General features: G+C 35.2%; 1 protein-coding gene and 1 non-coding gene across 2 annotated transcripts; both read left to right on the forward strand.

Annotated features, from left to right (window-relative positions):
• The first annotated feature begins 10,455 nt into the window (after positions 1–10,455).
• LOC122599492 (probable xyloglucan endotransglucosylase/hydrolase protein 23) lies at positions 10,456–12,356 on the forward strand. The gene is made up of 3 exons (XM_043772017.1): positions 10,456–10,775; positions 10,849–11,042; positions 11,780–12,356. Exons 1-3 carry the CDS (start codon positions 10,500–10,502, stop codon positions 12,174–12,176), a joined length of 867 nt encoding a protein of 288 aa, XP_043627952.1. The 5' UTR covers positions 10,456–10,499; the 3' UTR covers positions 12,177–12,356.
• Positions 12,357–16,546: 4,190 nt separating this feature from the next.
• Positions 16,547–16,745, forward strand: LOC122602440. Its single transcript, XR_006324260.1, has one exon. It is a non-coding gene; the product is annotated as a U2 spliceosomal RNA (small nuclear RNA).
• The last annotated feature ends 2,091 nt before the right edge of the window (positions 16,746–18,836 follow it).

Genomic DNA, 18,836 nt, shown 5'->3' on the forward strand with positions numbered 1-18,836 from the left:
AGGTCTAAATCACGTCAAGAACTTAATCAAATTGAACTGTCTGGCTGTTCTAGTGGCAAAAGTATGTTTCAAAGAACTTATTTAGAATATTTCTAAGACGGTTGTTACAAAAGTAATTTTTGTATTATGATTCAAAATAATTTTAATTTACATACTATATAAACTAATGAAACTTTAAATAATATAAAACATTGTTCTCAAAACTAGCTAATCATGCGAACACGAAAACCCACCAATCAATTATTAATGAAAAACCAAACTTATACATCAAATTATTATTATTAAGATGATGACGGCTACGATCTCATAAAAAAAATGAATTAGAGAAGTCTCAAAAGTTTTGTGTATAGATTTTATTAAGTAGCATGCATAATTAATTCAGAATGGTTTTAATATTAGAATGATAATAAATATCAAACTTATAAATTATAAGTGTTCAAGTTTAAGTGACTCGTTAAATTAGAATAACATTTCATCTTAGATTTGTCAAAACCGTTAGTACTTTGAGCCAAAAATCTACCAGTTTCTTGAATGAACCTTTTGAGTTTAATGGTTAGCATAGGTAACTGCCACTGTAAATCCATTTTTTTTTCTAAATCATTAGGATCTATCTAGTTAGTCTTCATCTATTAATGTAGGATCACTAACCTTTCTGTTGATATATGCTTCGTGAGCAGAGCAGAAAGCGAATTATATATTCATTCTTCCTTCTACAGAACTCATACTCATTGGCATGGAATGAAAAGATTGAGAATTGCTCTTGACAGTAGTAGTAGAATTCTCATAAGCAACATATCCCGCAAGTCCATCTGCATCAACTATAGGTGTAGCTTTGTAACACCCCAATAATTTTAAGGTAATAAAATAACCCTTTTTGTAGTTTTGACATTAAAATAAGTTCCTAATTTTTTATTGTTGGATATGGGGTTAATTTAGTTGGAACTTTAACGGATAACGGGTAAAATACACACAAAAGTAAAAAGGGGCGTGGCATCACATTAGAATGCCAGCCACTTTCCCACTTCACTTCCATCAGCTAACTTACTCCAATATCTTCTTCATCCTCTTTGATTCTTCAATCCAATCTCAATTCATGCAAACTTGACTTCTAATCTCAAATCAAAAATTCATCAAGAACCATAATCTAATATCATTCAAGAATTTACAAGTTAGGGTGTGGATTAGTTAGTGGTGGTGGTGGTCGACTATTTCAAGGAAAAGGGGGAGGAGAAATTTGTGAATTCAAGTATTGATTTGGTCTTGTATTCCCTGAGGTAATCACTTCCAAACCTAATTTCCCTTCTTTACTAGGTATTAGGGTTTTTGAGAATATGAAATTGGGGGTTTTTGCTAGTGATGAGTCCATGTATGAAATCCCCCCAAATTATTGTATATAATGAGTTAGTTATTGAGTTGCTTATGTTAAAATTTATTTAAATGAGAATATTGGTAGTGAAACTCCAACTATGAAAAATGGTGATTTTATTAGTAATTGAAATAATGATGATGATAATGAAACCTTGGAATTTATATGAAAAGACTTGTTAAATAAGCAACTCGATGACTTAGTGAAATGGGTTAGAGGTTAGAATGCTAGTGAAAGGGTTGTTGAGCTATGTTGAGATAGCTAGGAAAGTGAACATCTTCTTATGTATGCATTATGATATATGATAGGTTGAAAGCTTGATATTGTGATTTTGCGGTTATCTTGATTATTTGTTGTTTCTACGAAAGAGGTGAGTATACTTGCATATATTGTATATTCGTCGGGTCAATTACCAATCATGTTGAGTGAGTCCGTGGTGGTAATTGATTTGGCGTTAAGTCCCATGTTTATGGTTGAGTTTGATTACAGGCCTAATTGGTGGCCATAGGCTCATGTGGAGCATTTGTTATTGTTATAATTGTTGTGATTGTAATCATTTGCTTATATGGATCCATGTAATGCCTAGCCTAAGGGTGAGTATTATGGATATGACACGACGGTGCCATAGTCCATATGCAACAGTCCCTTGAGCATTGCCCTCCTTCGTTTATATGATATTATGCAAGCATATTCACTAAGCATTCGCTTACCTTTCAGATGTTTACCTTTTTGATTATAGGTGGTTCCGGAAGAAGGAACTAGGTTTGCTTGTCTTGAAGAATAGAGAACGAAGTTGCTAGGGATTGTAGATAGTTGGAAGGTACTTTGGCTATTCTCGGAAGAATAGCATAATTTGGTTAGAAACCTAGTTGTCCCTCTTGACTTTGGCTCATGGTACATTTTGGTTGTTATTGGTCATATTTTGATATATTTTGTAAATGGTCATGTTCATGTCTTTTGGAGTTGTTAAAGATAGTTGGTTTGGTTGTAAGATGTCAAAATGGGTAATCGACCCATATGGTTGTGTGGTCGTTCATGGACCAAACGAATTTGACAAATATGAATGTTTTCGGGTTAACTCTCTTACTTTCAATTCTGGAATGTAACTTGCTTATAATTTTGTTTGTGGTTTGAAGGTTTTGGTTAAATCTCAAGTGAGTACATTTTTGATGTTGCTGAACTATGGGCCACTGCGACGCAGTGGAGGAGGTTTTGTCCACTGCGACGCAGTGGAATCCCACGGCCAGACTTTCCTTTCCTCCCACTGCGGCGCAGTGGGAGTGTGTCAAACCTACTGCGGCGCAGTGGGGTTCTTCCAGTTTTGGTCCGAGGTTTCCCACTGCAGCGCAGTGGGAGTACTCGACCTCACTGTGGGGCAGTGGGGCATATGTATAAAAAAAAAAACTTTCGTATTTTCAAGTTATCGAGTCTTGTCGTTTCAAGCTTGTACACCACTTAGGAATGCATTTGTCCATGAGCAAGTACTTGCCAAATGAACTAAAGTAGCATGATACAAAGACGGATCTTGAGTGAAATCTGCATGAATATCCTTGATTATTCTTTTCATTTCTCTGTTTTTTCAAAGCACTGTCTCAAAATCTCATGAAATGTACTCCTTAGCATCTTGAAGAAGATGAACATATTCAGTCCAAAGTTTTGGTAGGGAATCCAAAAATTATCAACTAACTCAGTCTGGGGGTAAACAACTTCAAAATGTGATAACTTAGTAGTCAGATGGTTGAATCGGGTAATAATCTCATATAGAGTTTCCCCTTTCAAACCATTGAAAGCTTCATGCTGACGCTTAAGACGCTTAAATACGATTCTTCTTTAAAGTGAATTTGCCCTCACAATACTTTTCAAGGGCGTCCCACAATTCTTTCGAAATTGTGTACTTCTTGAACAAATGTCCACTCTCTTGAGGTAGGGCCATAATAAGAGTTGAAAGAGCCTTACCCTCAATAATTTACTTTTTCTTTTTATCACCTGGCATATCTGTATAGGTATATTTGCCAATCACACCATTTTTTTCATAAGTTGGCCAGTCAAAACCTTGAATTATCATTGCCCACATATTAATACCATTAAGACGAATGTAATCTGCATCTACATAGTGTTTATATAATAACGTCCCCAATGATATCTTGTAATGCTATGGTAACTCAGGATTATGCGGGAAGTTATATGGGCTATGTATTGTGTAATGTAGCTTGTAATGCTATCATGTGATTATGAAATGTTATGCAATGCTATGAAATGTACGTATTGGCAATTGTAATGTGATATGTGATGAATGCATGGCTTGTACACCTAGCACACTAATGAGCGTTCATTTAGCGATAATCAAAAGGCCACATTTCAATGTCTAAAATGAGTTAATATTCCGGAACTATTGGTACTTAATGGATTCAATATATACGCAGGTTCACGAAGATGCGAGTGAAGGTAAATGACATCAAACAGCTCAACATGGAGGCCTATGAAGTTACAAGACACAAGGATGTGATTCGAGGGTCGAACGAAGCAAATCGGAGAGCAGTAGGAGCTGCCAGTGCCACTGGCCCATTAGAAGCAAGGCCCAGCGCCGCTGGAGCCCATCTCCAGCGCTGCTGAGCGGTCCAATTCAGCAACCTACTTTCAGCCGATTTATAGTCAAAGAAACCCTCAAAACCTTAAAAGAGAGTCAATTCAGCAACCCCTAGCCACCGCCTACGAAACCTAGGTCGACTTTGCAGATTCCAAGTAGGTTTTGGAGCTTCTAACACCTTCGATCTTTATCTTCTACCTAGATCTTTCTCTTTTATTTACTTTGAGTTGGTAAACAATGTCTTTCATCTTTTCATACTTTGTTATTCCTTTAATATGGTTGGCTAATAGGCTGGATACTTGTTTGGATCTATGTGATCATGTAAACGTTTATCTATATTACTTTATTTGTTAGATTTGTTGGAGTGTGTTTTATTGTTTATCGTAGATCCATGTTTTATTAGTTCTTCATATTATTATCAGTTCTATATCTTCATGTATTGATTTAATTATGATGATCGGTCTATAATCATACACTAGGATTAATACATAAAGATGAAAAACACTAGTCGGTCTATAACTAGATGTAAAAGGTGATTCACTTATAACTGAGGGATCCAGAATCATAGTAATTAGGAAAAATTGAACATGATGCGTAACAATGTCAGACGCGATCCAGTGACATAGAAACGTGCACTATGGTCACCGGATGGAACTATTATCTGGTCATGGCTTAAGAACCGGGTATACTAAAAGATGAATTAGTAACACAACTTAGGTAATTAAATCTTAAACAATGAATTTAACGAGAATTTGTTCTAGTAGTGTTAGTCTAGAGAGAACACTAGTTACTTAGGCAAAGTGAATATAATGAGAATCTGAGCCGTGATTAAGTTTTCAAGAGTCTAGCAAGTAGGTAGAATGATATCTGGTCGTACCATGAGATCTGAGATGCCAAACAAGTACTCTAATTTTATTACTGTTATTTGCTTTTTCAAATCTTTGTTAGACTAAGCCTGTCAGTGAATAAGCGGTTGCGGCTTCTGTTTACTTTTCAGTTTTTATTAGTTTGATAGGAAATCGTGACAACCACCATGATGTATTGTTTGTTTATAATTAGGACCAGTCAAGTTTTAAATTTATAAAATCAAGGAAATACCATACTAAACACACACTCATGGACAGTGGATCCGTTCGTTTGTAATATAGCTAATAGGTAAGACCAGGTTCATTCGCAGGGACTATGTTTAAGAACTAAGTAAGTGTAACACCCCGAGCTAGGCTCGAAGTGCACTGAAAAGCATGACACAAGATGGAATTATCGTAGAACGAGACTATATGAATATAAAAGGATTCCGCGAACCCAACAATTAGTTTTCAATGTCACAAAAGCATAAGGAGCATACAACCATCAAGAGTTTACAAAATAATATCAAAAGATGGCTCATGATCCTAAGCGAGGTCCCATCAACGGGTAATGAATCACGGATCCATGGTCATAGTCCAACTCCTAGCAATGAAATCAAGCTCTTGGATTCTCTTGGTTACCTGAAAAGTGTACTAAACAATGTCAACACTAGTTTGGTGAGTTCGTAGGAATGAAGGAACAAGAACACGTACCAATGCCACCCGTCACATAAACAAACATAAAGAACAAGAATTTAGACTTCAATTAAGTATCTAACGTGACCAATGGTCAAACACTTGCACACAATGTCCCTCAATTGTTCTCATGTCATCCATAATTGTCATCAAGTACGTATCGTACCCGTTTAATGTCATCAAGCACTAAAATGCCCGTTTGTATTGTCATCATGCCCCTCCTTGTATTCATTGCACATAAATTGATCATCCATGACCATCATTGTCCATACATAACCAAACGCCGTGTGTATATACTTCGTATGATACTACTTTTGAAAGGCCCTTAATGTTTATATATAGGGTCACCCGCAGCCTTCCCACCACATCTCCAACCTTTCAAAGGCATTATCATCCTTCATATATACCTAACTATCCTAAACAAACTCATTATACATACACAAGTAACCATACAACGAATAACATATTTGCATGTCTACAAAACCATCACACAACATGTACATCACAAATGTCATCACTCACGAAGTACACTTTTCAGCCCGACTCTTAAAAGAGTAAGGGAAAGCTACGAAAACTCACCTTGCTCGGCAAAAGAGGCTAATATCAAGTTAAGATGAGATTATAAGTGATCAACTTGTTCCACGCACCCACAACCTAAGAACGTATTCAATATATGCATTATTAGCCAAAACAAAGCTTTAACTAGGTTCTTAGCTAGGTCTCATGGCTTGGAAAGGCTTCCGGGACTCGACAAGGTCACTAGGGGGGTTATATAATAGTTTAGAATCAAGTTGAAGTCGTCCCAAGGTTGCCTTGTCCTCAAACAAAAGTTATACGTTTATGTAGTTTATGTTAATGCCTCGAATTAGGTTCCAAAAATGATGCTCAACTTTGGACGACTCGTTTGTGATGTACAGGGCACCAATAAAGTCTTAAGAGTACATTCCGGAAAGGTCGGGACGATCCTAGGACATTAGAAAGAAAGCTAGGAATCAACTAGGTGAAACTGGGCCCACTGTGTCGCATCAAGTGGACTGCGTCGCAGTCTTGATGTCGAGAATTCTGCTGCTTCGCAGCTTCATTAAACTGCGTCGCAGTCAACCCAGATCAGCACCAGCATCAGATTTACGAGCCAAACACCCCCAAAACACCCATTTAGACCCCATAGTCGACCAAGGAGGATCTAGGACTCGATTTCAAGCTTGAATCCAGACATTTGGACATAAACAAACTCAAATGAACACAACCCATTCCAAGATTTCATTTCAAAACATCAAATCTAGTTCCAAATTAGTTTTAACCCATTACAAACCCTAATTCGACCCTTGGCTCAGTTTGAGACCCAAATTTACTAGAAATCAACTAGAGACAAGTTAATAAACATAAAATGATGATTATGAGATGAGTTTCACTTACCAAAACCTCTACAATAGCTCAAATCCGAATTTGACCTAATTGAAACTTAGTCTTGCACCTTGAAACTTTAAATTTTTGATATGATGTTTAGATGAGGAAGAAGTAAATTATTCTTACATTAAATTGCCTTGAACAACCATAGATGGTGAATTAAATTAGAGAGGGAGTGAGTTTGAGTGTATTTAGTGAGGTGGGAGAGAAATGATAAGAGAAATGAATGAATGGATGAAAAGATGAATGGGTGGGGGTAGGGTTGGGTTATCTTGGATGGGTCCATATTCATTTACTAGTTAAAGTTAAAGGTTATCTAAATGAAATCGATTAGCACCAACTAATGACCTCGACTAGTACATAACTCTCGAATCGAACAACAAGTTGACCCATATGAACACATTGCACCCAATTGGACCTCATATTGCACTAGAACATATATTGATTAACTAATACTTAGTCAAATATACACATAGTCAAAGAGTCAAGAATCACAATTGTTACAGTAAGACTAAGTAATTCTAAGATTGGTTGGGGGGTTTTGTAACCGAGTTGCCACGTTGCTTTTGAAACCAGTTAGTAAAAAGATCTAGTCAGTAATTTCGAGGAATTAATCGAAAGAGGGTTGTTTAAACAGAAAGATTAACAGTCATCTACCTCGAATCAGATCCATGACATGTTTCAGGTTGCACTATTCAATACAATAGTTGGGATCTAAATAAGTCACTAGGCTTGGTCACGTGGGTACCACCCTTTCCGCTAACAATTATGTATGTCCTACCCAAACCCCCTAACCGATTAGCTACAAGTGTGAGTACCACCCTATCCACCTATAGTTGCCTAACCAATTAGTTTGTTTAACTATTTAAATAACAATCTTGTCTACCGAATCACCAATCCGTTAATAGTTAATACGTTTAATCCTATTAATATTAAATTATTCTTTACCAGTCCATAACATAAAGCCGACTATCTAAACCTTAGACAATAAAAATCATGAAGACACACAAATAATATCATTAAAAGCATGCAAACATAACCAACAATTCAATACTAAAGAACAAGGATTAAATATATTAAGATCACGACAAAACGTTAAGTGTATCTAGCATGCAACCGTCACATAATCATGTCACGTCATCTTAGTAGATGATTAAATATTTAGCTACTCATAATAAAAGAACAATCACAATCAATAATATATAAATCCATAATGTACCAACAGAGAAATAGAGAATTGATTGATGTCGAATTACTGGCCGTCACTGTTGCGGCTGTGACTCTCGCTCACGACGTACACCACCTCCTTCTTGATTGATGATTATGTTTTTAAGGATTGATGTTTGATTATCGGTTGATATGGAGGTGTTAGGAGGGTTTAGATCTAGTGAAAATACCCTAAAAACGGCCCTCAAGTCGTCTAGAGGAAGTGTTGTTGGGCCCTAGGGTTTTAGAGGGGTATTTATAGGTTTTTGAGAAGTTTCAGATCTGACCGAATTTGGGAGCGACGCTGGCATAAGTCCCAGCGGCGCTGGCTAGGTTCCAGAGGCGCTCATGCACTCCCAGCGGCACTGGTGAGGTCCCTAGTGGCGCTGGTAAGCTTCAGGATCACTTCCAGTGGCGTTGGAGGCTTCAGGTGCAACATGAAAGTTGTAGATCTTTCTCTCGCCTTTCCGTGGATAACTTATTCTCGCCTTTCCGTGGATAGCTTATTCGTCAGAAATGGAGTTCGTATGAAGAAGTTATTCCCAAAATACTAACACGTGGTCATAGGCTTTATGTCAACACAAGTTTCTTCATCTTAAGTCTTGAATCTCGACCCGAATCTTCATCTAACCATCCTTTATCTTCCTTTAAGTCCTTCATCGCCATTTCTTGAGGTTTTCCTTTATGCCACGAGCAATGAACCTGAAATCACATATGTATGCCATTAAGTATCATAAGTTCACTCAAATGACTATAAAATGGCCAAAACTAGTGCGCCAAAAGTCTATATAATTGCCGCTCATCACACCAACCGCTAGAATTACACATATTATTAGATTAGGTAGTGCAAGCGTCCATACGAACGATCCTGTACTTATCACTTACTATACTACATTTGATCGGGTTCTTTGCCCGTAAATGTGTGTTTAGTTTGAGATAATTACTTGTATAACATTTTTATAAATTTAAATACTAAAAGAAAAAACACCATCACACACTACACTTACTAGGTATTGTTGTAATTATGAGAATATGTCAAATATACTTATACGAATGCATATTCATGAACCACTAGGGTCACACACAAAGAACGAGGAGAGTTTAGTCAAACTTTATATAAATAACAAGAAATCCACTAGAAATGAAGATAACTAAAATATTCCAAACATAGATTTGGAAATGATCCGCCAGTCGGAATCGCGGATCGGGTAAAAAACGGGATCGGACATCAAGCACCATGAGTCGACCCGAGTCCCACTAGGTCGACGCCAAAACCAAGGAGGAGAGGGAGAAGGAAACTTGTTTCCTTGTCTCACATTGATTCAAAGAAGGAAAACATTAATAGAGATTAGTTCATAGTTGCAATCAAGTGAAGATGAACACTGTATATGAATATGATTTTTTAAACATTTTTATCAATAACGAATTAATCCCGTATACTTATTCGTGGTGGTTACAATTTAGCTCCCAGACAATATGATTAACCAACTTTAAAACATTCTTGAATATATTAATTAGTATTATCTTTTTTTAACAACTAATAAACTCCCCAAAATTTTTTATCTCATGAAATAGTTTTAAAATTCTTTATGCTTTTATTGTATCTATTTTTTTATTTTTTTTTATAATTTCATGTTTGAGTTTATCAACGCCATAGTTTGTTTTAATTATCAAAGTCATTCATTGTCATGATATTATGTTTTATATTACTGAAGACATTTTTTTATTCTCAAGAGTCGAGTCGAGCCCCAAAATTTTATTGCATTCTTGAAGACGGCATCGCTCGTTGCTTGACTACCGATGAGCAAAAATGAAAAGACCATGCCAATGTTTCACCTAAGAACTCTTGGGCTAAAGTGAAGAGGGGCCCGGTCTAGCTTCTGGTGGATAATTTATATACTGTATTTGTTTTGATAAAATGATAGGCCAACAAAACCATGTCTTTTACATTACATTAGTTGGTAGGGACCTGGTTTGGAAAAGATCCAACTGGGCCGGTCCATTCCAAGTCGCCTTCTTGAATCTTGAACCACTTAATGCATTTTGACTTTTTTGGAACCATTCAATGCTTTTGACCTTTTTTCCTTATTGTGCATTACTAACCCGGTTTTGTCCGGTCCGGTAGTCTCAATGGAAACGTGTCTAGTGTGGGTGAATATGGTTCAGGACTGTTGATCCACCCTTTGACCATTTACTATTCTACTAAACCATTTAATTTTCTAGACTTTGTGAAATAAAATTAATTAATCTCACTTTCCAGCTGTTTTAGTTAATAACAACTTTCATTAGCTAGCTAGCACCTTCTCTTGGAAAAATCTATATCATACATATTTATATATATAGAAAATGGTCACAAGAAAACACCAACAAAATTCTTTTTTAACAAAAATCTATGGCTTTGTTTTTGTCTATGAAAATTACAACTTTATTCATATTGGTATGTCTTGTATGTACTTCTTTTGTCTATGCCAATTTTTATGATGATTTCGATATCACTTGGGGCGATGGACGTGGTAAGATACTTGACAACGGCAATCTCTTGACTCTTTCTCTAGACAAATCCTCTGGCTCAGGGTTTGAGTCGAAAAACGAATACTTATTCGCGAAGATTGATATGCAACTTAAGCTCGTAGCTGGAAATTCGGCTGGTACTGTCACGGCATATTATGTAAGTACATGTTAATTAGTAAGAGTCTTTGTTTTTTTTTTTTTCAATTTCATGTATAATGATTGTTTTACAGATGAGTTCAACGGGAACGAATTGGGACGAGATCGACTTTGAGTTCTTGGGTAACTTGAGTGGAGACCCTTACATATTACATACGAATGTGTTTACTCAAGGCAAAGGCAATCGCGAACAACAATTCTATCTTTGGTTTGACCCGACGGCTGATTTCCACACATATTCTATTCTTTGGAACCCCGAACTCATTTTGTAAGTGTCCGCATGTCACTTTAACTTGTGCATGTGTAAGTGATTCACACTATATATTTGTAATAACTTTAACGTTCATGAGTTTGGTTTGACTTGATGCTGGTCCGGGGATTCAAGTGCCGAAGACAAGTCTGGAAAACAAAGGTCATGGCCTCAAAAAATTTGGATATGACATAACTATTTTTTTTTTTTTTTTTTTTTTTTATAAATGACGACTAACATAATAACGATAAATTATAATAATACTGTAATAAAATCATATAGGCCGTTATCTCTATCTCTACTCTTTAATAAAGCAAATCCCCCTCCTCTATTAAATATTTCTGTCTTTGAAATACCTTATTTGCCCTTGGACTTTTTGTTTGTTTTTTTTTCTTTACGTAACTACTCAAAATCTTTAATAAAGCAGACCGTCTACCACACTACTGTCGCCGCATTACGCGGATACTATGCTCGTATATATAAAAAAAATTAGAAAATTTTGTAACCCCTAATAACAAAGATAAATGGGCTAGTGGGCGTGGTCAGGATTGTACCTCTCCACGGCCGCCCATGGGTTTAAGTTATATGGCTTATCGATTAAAATAAAATTAACTTTTAACTAAAAGAAAATACATTTTAACTTGTGAAATATATCATTATTTAGGTATCAAAATTTTTTGCTAGAAATGAACTTTGCATAATATGTAACTAAATATTGGATCCTAACTTGCAATTTTTACTAATGACATTACTAGATTTTCCGTTGATGGCACACCAATTCGAGAATTTAAGAACGAAGAGTCAAAAGGAGTGCCGTTTCCAAAGAACCAACCAATGAGGATACATTCTAGCTTATGGAATGCCGATGATTGGGCTACAAGAGGCGGGCTAGTAAAGACGGATTGGAGCCAAGCTCCGTTCACTGCTTCATATAAAAACTTCACTGCCGAGGCTTGTGTAGCCACGTCTGGCACGTCAACCTCTTGTGCGAGTGGCTCGGCCTCTGGCAACACCGCATGGTTGTCAGAGGTGTTGGATAGTAGTGACCAAGAGAAAATTAAATGGGTACAGAAGAATTATATGATCTATAACTATTGTACGGATTCTAAAAGGTTTCCTCAAGGATATCCGCCAGAATGCAACATGGGTTAAGCAGATAACCACCTTGGTTCTGTTTTGCAGCTTATAAATATTTCATAGTGTCAGAATTATATGTGTTGGCTGGAATATGTATTTAACTGTGTCTGAATTGTATAGAGGCAATTCTTTATTCATACTCTTTGTCATAAGGATTGTGTATATGAATAAATTTCAATATTAGTTTTGTAATTATACTTTGATACTTCAATGTTAATATGGACTTAAGTTAAATGTAACCTTTATGTAATTTGTTCTAAAAGAAATATGAATTGTGACACAATTGTTACACCACATATTACCCTTTGATTCACGATGACACAATTTATCTATGAAAGATAATATTCTTCTCATGCATCTTAATAAATCTCTCACATTTATACATTACACACTTGCCTAATTCGTTTTAAAATTTGTATATAACTAGAAAAGTCAGTAAATAGAAAGAAACGATAATGCCAAGGAACGATACCTTGTTTCTTTCTGCTGTAGATTTAAGTTCACTGATGACGTAATCATGTAACTGAGTGAGTGTACACAAGTCGGGGAAGGTAACTTTGTACACATTATGATCTGCCCATTTTGATGCATGCTCTTGGTTTAGCACAACTACCGCCACCAATGATGACTTGAAACTATTCCCGTATACCCAAATCTGAACACAAAGATTTTGAATTTAAGGTTGTTAAACCTTTGTATAGTAGTGAGTAGTAAAAGGAAGCGGAAGATGTTTACGTCTTCAACAATGGGATCGAGTAATGGCATAGAGTTTCTCTAAATGCTCCAGTACAACATATTCTCCTTGTGACAGCTTTATCAGATGTTTCTTCCTGTCAATAATTTTTAATGATCCATTTCGTAATATCTCCCCTAAATTAGATTCACAATAGAAGAATACTAAAGAAGGATTGGAGAAGGAGAATAAGTTATACTAGTTGTATATTTTTTTCCTCTTCCTCGGTTTAAGTTCTTCTAGTCCTTTCAACACGCCTAAAAAACAGAGGTACTCCAGCCAAGAAAGTTGGTTTCACCTCCATCATATTATCCTTTAACGTATTTATATCCTTCAAAAGGTAAGAACCGACATATATGAGGTAAATGTAAGACATAATGTCAAAGCAACCGTTAAAATTAACTATAACGCATGAGATGTGAAATTTACCCCATGGTAGAACCCAACGAAAGCACCTTTATCGAAGAAATATTCTTCAATTACACGGTCATCTATTTTGGTTACACAGTCAGCAAATATGTGTCTATGAGACTAAAAGGTTAATGGACAAGCTGGTAATGATAACAAGAACAATTATTACTTTTTCCTCAAATTGTTCGATCCATGGAACGATCAAGGCCACTTATAATTGTTACGGCATTTTTATGAGTCAGTATAACACCTTTTGGATCTCCATTGGTGCCACTTGCGTAAATAATTGTGGCGGAAACATGAGGTGTCATGAAAAGTACAGCACGACATGGAATTACATAGATACTGCTAAATGAAATAGAATATAATAAATATATTCTCAAAACATGAGTTCAAAGGCATAACAATGCTAGAACAGCTTAATACAATAAGTGCATAAACGGGATAGTCCAAGGCATGTAGCCTTAAAGTTTGACAATAAGCAATGGAGCATAAATCTCCGAAGTCCAGTCTAGCATGCAAGTCTTTATCCCTGAATAGTCTGAGTACCTGAAAAGTATACTAAAACGTGTCAACACAAAGGTTGGTGAGTTCGTAGGTTTTAGTCAAAAAGCAAAGTAATGAAATAAGTTTTATGTCGATTCTTTAAGTACAAAAGAGGTAGTTGTTCAATATATAACGAGCAGAGTTACGCCATAAGTCAAGATACTCAAGTCTCAAGCACATAAAGTCCAAAGTGCGGAAAGTGTGGCCTTCTGGTTCAACAACCTGCCTTTAGTAATGCTATGTGGCCTTACGGTTAAACAACTTGCCTTAGTACTAGCACATCACAAGCATGTCAAAGTCTCAAAGTCTGGCCTTATGGTACCTGCCTTAGTCCAAAGTCTCAAGTCTCAAGTCTCCAATACACACAAAAAGCACGTCAATTAAGCACAACCATCAATCACATAATCACACACATACAATCAAGAACAAACACGTCAAATGGCAAAGCAACTCTATACGCACATGCTCAATATTGAACATAAAATAGAATCGACAAAACTGTTTGAAAAATTAGTATACTTTCCACCCCAAAACTTGTAAAAAGAGGGGCTACGAAACTTACCTGAAAGCAGCACAAGTATAAGTACCCTAAGTCAATGAACAAGAACAGGAACAGTCAGTACACCTGAAACATGCTCAACATATGTCCAATAGTCCTACATTGTCCACAAGTCACCCAGTAAGTGCTTATTTAATTGTACACGTCCATGTCCTATACTAGTATCTTAGGAAATGTCATTATATCTCGTCAACGTCATAATATTTAATAATAGTCTCATTTGTTCTTATAAATTGTCCAAAAGAAATACTCTTTTTTTTAATAAAATCATATTTTAATATCAATGTCATTGATTCTTTATTATACCAACGTATAATTTATTTGGTCTTTTCGAGTCCATTGATCTTTGTATCATGTATATATATATATGCATATGTTCTTATTAAATTAGTCCATGTATATATATATATAATTGTCCATTTGAATTAATCCGTATATATATATATATATACTTAAGTCCAATGTCCATATTAACTCCGATGTCACGTCATTTTGGATCCAATTATACTTTTACTATGATCAAGAAAACTCTAGTTTTGACTTTTGACCAGAAAACTTAATTTTGACTTTGACCAAAAACCTTAATTTTGACTTTGACAACTCTAATTTTGACTAAATTTTGCCAAGAAACTTTCAAATCTATGTATTTTATACATACATAAACCGATTTATATATATAAGTAAAGATTTTCGGATCTATGTATACATATACCCACACACATCCGAAATATGTATAGGAGTGTAAAAAAAGGTCGGATCTATACACATATATAGAGAGAGAGCCGCGGTTATATATATAAATAGGAGAAAAACATGATTTTTATGATGAATAAACCTTTAAATACCAAGATCTTACAGAAAAATGAAGAAAATATGAAGATTGGTGATGATTTGTGGTGGTTCGGTGGTGGTTGTATGGCGGCCGGATGATGGTTTAGTGGTGGTTTGTGGGTGGTGGCCAAGAAAGGGAGAGAGAGGGAGAGGGGCGGTTGAGAGAGAAAGAGAGGGAAGGAGTTGTATGTGTGTGAGAAATGAGAGGTAGGGTTAGGGTTAGTGGGGTTTTGTTACCCCTTTCCTTTAATTGACCAACCTTTGACTTTCATCTAGAATAGTTTGACCCGACAATTGAAGAAGACTCGTGACTCATAAATTTATTTTGTCGACATAGTTGAATGTAACTTTTCAATAGCTTTCCAACGGATATAAACATGACCATATTTGTTTATTAAATCTTTAATTGATTAAATTTTAAGTATTTCACTTAATTTGGCATTTACACAAGATAACTAGTATTCCTCTTATTCTCGAGTCCACGTGCAATTTTTCTAAAGTCTAAATGCTCATAAAGTCCAGATAAAACATAAGTCCACTCATTGCGTTAATAATGCTCTAAAGACTAATGGCATTCACGCCCTAAAAATACATTTTCTAATAATAAGTTGCGTAGATGAATGGATTGAACTATAAACGATCGGATAAGTACTTCGGGAAAATACTCCCAAATGACGGTTGTCACAATAATTGTACATATGTTAGATGGCTGTGGTGTCCGAGCTCTAAAGGATGCTCGCTTACCTGATCAATATAACCATATTTATATTGATATAGACATGGTTTGTAAAACAAACCATGGTTGTGTCTGATTATCTACTTTATCTAGATGGGAGAAATCATGCGAGGGAAGTTATGCCAATGATATAACCATCCTTCATAATTTTAGTCAAAGGAACTAAAATTATCCGTTGAGATTCTATATGATCTTGAGGTCAAAGGCATAAACCCACCAAGAGCAACATGATCATCTTCTACAGAGAAGAAAAGGAAGTAGTCTTTTCCTTTGGTAAATTCAAAGTATAGTAGATAGGTTTATATAATTTTTTCGACACACCTTCTATAAAATACAAATGGATCAGGCATTGGACGTAGTATCTATGTAAAAGAAATAGTCCTAGATAAGAACTTTTGTCATATATATGGTGAAAGTTCATTATCATAAATATTAACGGTTGGTCAAGAAGAGTAATAGATAGACGGATAGTTTTATGGGCGTGATATTTGAACTGGAAAAGAGAAAAAACTGTTATTAGAATGAGGATGAGTGGGGTATAAAACAAACGAGCCGGGAGGGGAAGAAGCATACCTTTCTCGGCCTTTTAGCTAAGATCAAGTGTAGTATCTCTTCTTATATGTGGGTCATCGACCTACTTGATATTAATCTTATTTTTGGAGGGGGAGTGGAAAAGACCGTCACACTAGCTTGCTAGTGGGTCTATTTTTTTTATTAAATTTGTCGCCTTGGTCCTATACTATCACCAAGGTCTCTGGCACCCCAATTTATAGTTAAACTTTTTGTTTAATGATGATATATATGATTCAAGGTTTATTATTATTAGAGAAATTATCATAAATCGTCCCTGTGGTTTGTTCGATTCGTATTTTCGTCCCTGAACTTTTTTTTTATCACTAAGTGTCTCTGGGCTTTTCCATTTCATTGCCAGATGTTCCTGCCACTAAGAGGCATTATTTTTCCTCCGTTAAATCCCTCATGTGCAATGCACATGAGTGTATAATCGTCAATTTCTTAACCATAGGGACTATTTGTAATAAATGATATAAAACTTATATAAAATACTCTTCTTCTTCCTCATCTTCTTTCTTGTTTCCTTTCTCAGCCACCACCATCACCATTCATCAAGCCTTACCATCACAATTTCTCTAAAACTTTTTCTATAAACACATGATTTTCCCTCATTATTCACTAACCCTAAACAAAAAAAAAAAAAAACCTCAGCTCCATCCTAATTCAATTTCTCCGTAATAATTGATGTCAGATAGCATGCTAATTATGTAATTGAAGGATTATCCACTGAGATTTTAGATTTACTCTTTAACAACAATAAACAACCAACTAAGAGATGGTAGGTGGACTATATTAAATGAAGATAAAGGAAAAGCCAACCAAGTATTATTATGTTAACATCTTTTGCAACTATCTAGTTGTTGACTTGATGATCTTTTTTTTACAGTAACGTTGGCTTTTTTGTAGTAACTGAAAAGGTAGATTAAACTAAGTATGTCGCTCTTAAAAAGAGCAGAAGAGTTTATAATTATGTAATGTGTTTACGCTTTTCAAAAACGGTAATAAAGTGGGACGATGGCTCAAATTAACTACATTTTCTGGACGCCATAATTTTCTAATGCTCGATGATGACACTTTAATGACTATCTGAGCCTTGATTTCGTGTTATTGCATTGTGGAATTTGGTTCTATATTGTGGCATATGCCTTATGATGCAAAGCTTATTTTTGTAAATGGCTAATTGTTTGATTTAAAGTGAAATTGATTATTGACGTAGATATTGGATTTGAATTTTTATAGATCTAGAAAGATGGAAAAAAACATGTTTGGTAGATTTGGTGAATGGTGATGGTGGTGGCTGGGAAAAGGAAAAAGAAAGAGGAGGAGGAGGAAGAAGAAGAAAGGTGTTTTGTATATGTATGCTTTTATATCATTATCACAAATAGTTTTGTGGTCAAGAAATTGACGATTATACCCTCATGTGCATTGCACATGAGGGGTTTAACGGAGGAAAAATGACGCTTGTTAGTAGCAGGGACGTCCGGCAATTAAATGGAAAAGCCTAGGGACACTTAGTAATAAAAAAAAGTTCAGGGACGAAAATACGAATCGAGCAAACCACAAGGACAATTTGTGACAATTTCTCTTATTGTTATTATTATTACGAGCAATAGTAGCCTTGAATCACTAAAAAACCATCGGTGTATGGTGGATTTTTTGGTTTAGTTGAGAACTAGTTATTTTTACCCGTGCGTTGTCGCGGGATACGTATTTTACACGATAAAGTTTTGAACCTAAATTTATGTCAAATATTTGAATCCAAATTTTAAAGAAGACAATTGAGTATGTAGTAATAACAATAAAGTTTTTTAAAAAGGAGTAATAACATGTATAGACACATAACAATAACTATATTAATGTTTTAAATGTTATATGAACGTAAAACGTTACGATAATCAAAGTTGTCATATATTAACAACGTTATATATATAAAAAGACGGATGAGAATAATTAAAAATCAAATGTTTAAAGATAAAACCATAACTGTGTGAAAGTTGTTTGATTGAAACATGAGAACCCAAAAGTTTAGTGTCAAGAAAATGTAACGAAATATTTGATGTGGTGTAAAAGTTAAAAGATATAAGCTTTCCTTAAAAAATACTACTAAACATGTAGCAATAACAATATAAAAATTGTAAAAGAATAATAAGATGTATAAAAACATATACAATAATTATATTAATGTTTTAAATGTTACATGAACGTAAGACGTGACGATGATAAAAGTTATTATATATTGAAAACGTTATATTTCACTATATATATATATATAAATGGATAAAAATA

Source organism: Erigeron canadensis, chromosome 5 (assembly GCF_010389155.1).
Source record: "Erigeron canadensis isolate Cc75 chromosome 5, C_canadensis_v1, whole genome shotgun sequence".
NCBI classification, from domain to species: Eukaryota; Viridiplantae; Streptophyta; class Magnoliopsida; order Asterales; family Asteraceae; genus Erigeron; species Erigeron canadensis.